Source organism: Alligator sinensis, unplaced genomic scaffold (assembly GCF_000455745.1).
Source record: "Alligator sinensis unplaced genomic scaffold, ASM45574v1 scaffold265_1, whole genome shotgun sequence".
NCBI lineage: Eukaryota > Metazoa > Chordata > Crocodylia > Alligatoridae > Alligator > Alligator sinensis.
Genome location: NW_005842961.1, coordinates 138,841 through 140,796, shown reverse-complemented (window position 1 = coordinate 140,796; position 1,956 = coordinate 138,841). Strand labels below are relative to the sequence as shown.

At 68.2% G+C, this 1,956-nt stretch overlaps 1 protein-coding gene across 1 annotated transcript in view; it reads right to left on the bottom strand.

The window, feature by feature from the left end:
* AGAP2 (ArfGAP with GTPase domain, ankyrin repeat and PH domain 2) overlaps window positions 1–1,956 on the bottom strand; it is a 17,838-nt gene that overhangs the window by 1,464 nt on the left and 14,418 nt on the right. Inside the window, exons 13-17 of the mRNA XM_025192694.1 lie at window positions 1,845–1,921; window positions 1,587–1,677; window positions 1,063–1,285; window positions 723–978; window positions 4–57 (exon numbers count right to left, since the gene is read on the bottom strand). Of these exons, the coding sequence (XP_025048479.1) occupies window positions 4–57; window positions 723–978; window positions 1,063–1,285; window positions 1,587–1,677; window positions 1,845–1,921 (701 nt within the window). The remainder of the gene's footprint in view (window positions 1–3; window positions 58–722; window positions 979–1,062; window positions 1,286–1,586; window positions 1,678–1,844; window positions 1,922–1,956) is intronic.

The following is a 1,956-nucleotide window of genomic DNA, read 5'->3' as shown; positions in this document are numbered from 1 at the left end:
GGCGTAGTACAGCGCCGTGCGCCCCAGCCCGTCCCGCGCCGTCACGTCCGCGCCGTACTGCGGGGTAGTTAGAAAGGGGGTGAGGGGGGCAGCAACAGGGCAGCCTCCCCAGCCTGGCTGCTGCCCCATGTGCCCCTGGGGGCAGCTGGGCTTTGATTGGCTGCCATGGGGAAGTCTCCACACCCTTGGAGATGCAGGCCATGAGGTCACAAGCTCCACTGATGATGTCACTACAGTGATAGGGGACCTGGTTCCTGCCCCCCACCCCCAAGACAGCCCTGGGGCAGGGCCCTGTGCTCCGACTGGCTGCCACAGGGAAGTCTCTGTCCCCTCAGAGACATGGGCTGTGAGGTCACAAGCCTCAGTGATGACATCATTAAAATAATAAGGGCTCCACACCCCTCAGGCCTGGCTCCTGCCCCCTGCCCTGGCAAAGCCCCAGGAGGTAGTTGGGGGGGGGCAATTCCTCCTGAGCTCCCATTGGCTGCCACAGGAAGTCTCCACCCCCCCAAAAACCATGTGGTAACATGCACCCCAGGCCTGGTTCCTGTCCCCTGGCAAAGCCTCCACCCCCTCTGCCCATGAGGTGGCATGCCCCAGTGATGACATCACCGCAGCGGGAAGTGGGCAGGGCTGTGATGCCAGCCCCCAGCCCCCGCCACAGGGGCACACAGGCACGATCACACCCCCCCGGCCCCCCCCCATGACCACTACAGCCGTACCCAGACGAGGAGTTGGGTGATGACGACGTGGGCGAGGTCGCAGGCCACGTGCAGGGCCGAGCGCCGGTCGGGGTCGCCAGTGCCCGCGGTGACGAGCTCACGGGTGCTGTGGGCCAGGAGCAGCAGCACAGTGCCCATGTCCTGCTCCTGTGCCGCCTGCAGCAGCCGCGGGGCCAGTGGGGCCGTGGGCTCCGGCAACGGCGCCACAAACAGGCGCTGCTCGTACTTGGCGCGGATCCACGCCTCCCGCTCCTCCCTGCGGGACACAGCGCGGGGATGAGGGCCGGGATCCCGGAGCCGCCCCATGCCCACTGCCTCGCCGTGGCCTTCCCCAGCTCACCGGGAGGCATCGGGTGTGGGCTTGCGGCGCCCCTGGGGCCGTGCCTCCCAGATGCCGTTGGCCGTGGCGTTGCCGATGGTGGTGAGCACCAGCGTCAGCTCCGAGGGCCAGTCATCCAGGTCCAGCGAGCGCACGCGCGACACGTGCGTGCCCAGGTTGCGGTGGATGCCCGAGCACTCGATGCAGATCAGGGCCCCTAGGTTCAGGCTGGCCCACGTCGGGTCTGTGGCACGCGGGGGGCCGGGGGTGAGAGCCTGGCAGGGCTCTCTGAACCTCCCGAACCCCCTGCCCAGGGACAGCCCTGGCCCCTGGCCCCCCAGGACAGCTCCAGCCCCGCGGATCCTCTGAACCCCCTACCCCTGAGACTGCCCTGGCCCCCCTAGATGCTGCCTGGACTCTCCCAGCCCCATTGGGAGCCTCCACCGCCCCTCCAGGCCCCAGACATCCATGTGGGCATGGACCCCGCCAGCCCCCAGAAGCCCAGGACGGCCCCTCCCCCCCCAGCCCCCTCTCCCCAGACTTACTGGGGGCCCCGCAGTCCACGCACTGGGAGTTGCCCTTGGTGTTGCGAATGGCCTGGATGGCCACGGCCTCGCTCTGGCTGTCCATCCGGGCCTGCGGGCACCGGGCCAGGGGGTCAGAGGGCACCAGGCACCTTTACCCACCCCACCCCCCAACAAGCCCAGAGCTAGGCTCCAGGCCCCCAGGCAGCCCAAAGCCTGCCTGTGTCCCCCCTCCCACCCAGCACACGGTTATGTTGGCAGTGCTCGACTAGGCTCCACCCCAGAGGTGGTCGCATTTTTCTCCTGTTTCAAGGGCACCAGGCAGAGGGCCACTCCCTCACTCTGGGCTGTTGCACCTAGACCAGAAGTCCAGACGCCTGGGTTTTACCCC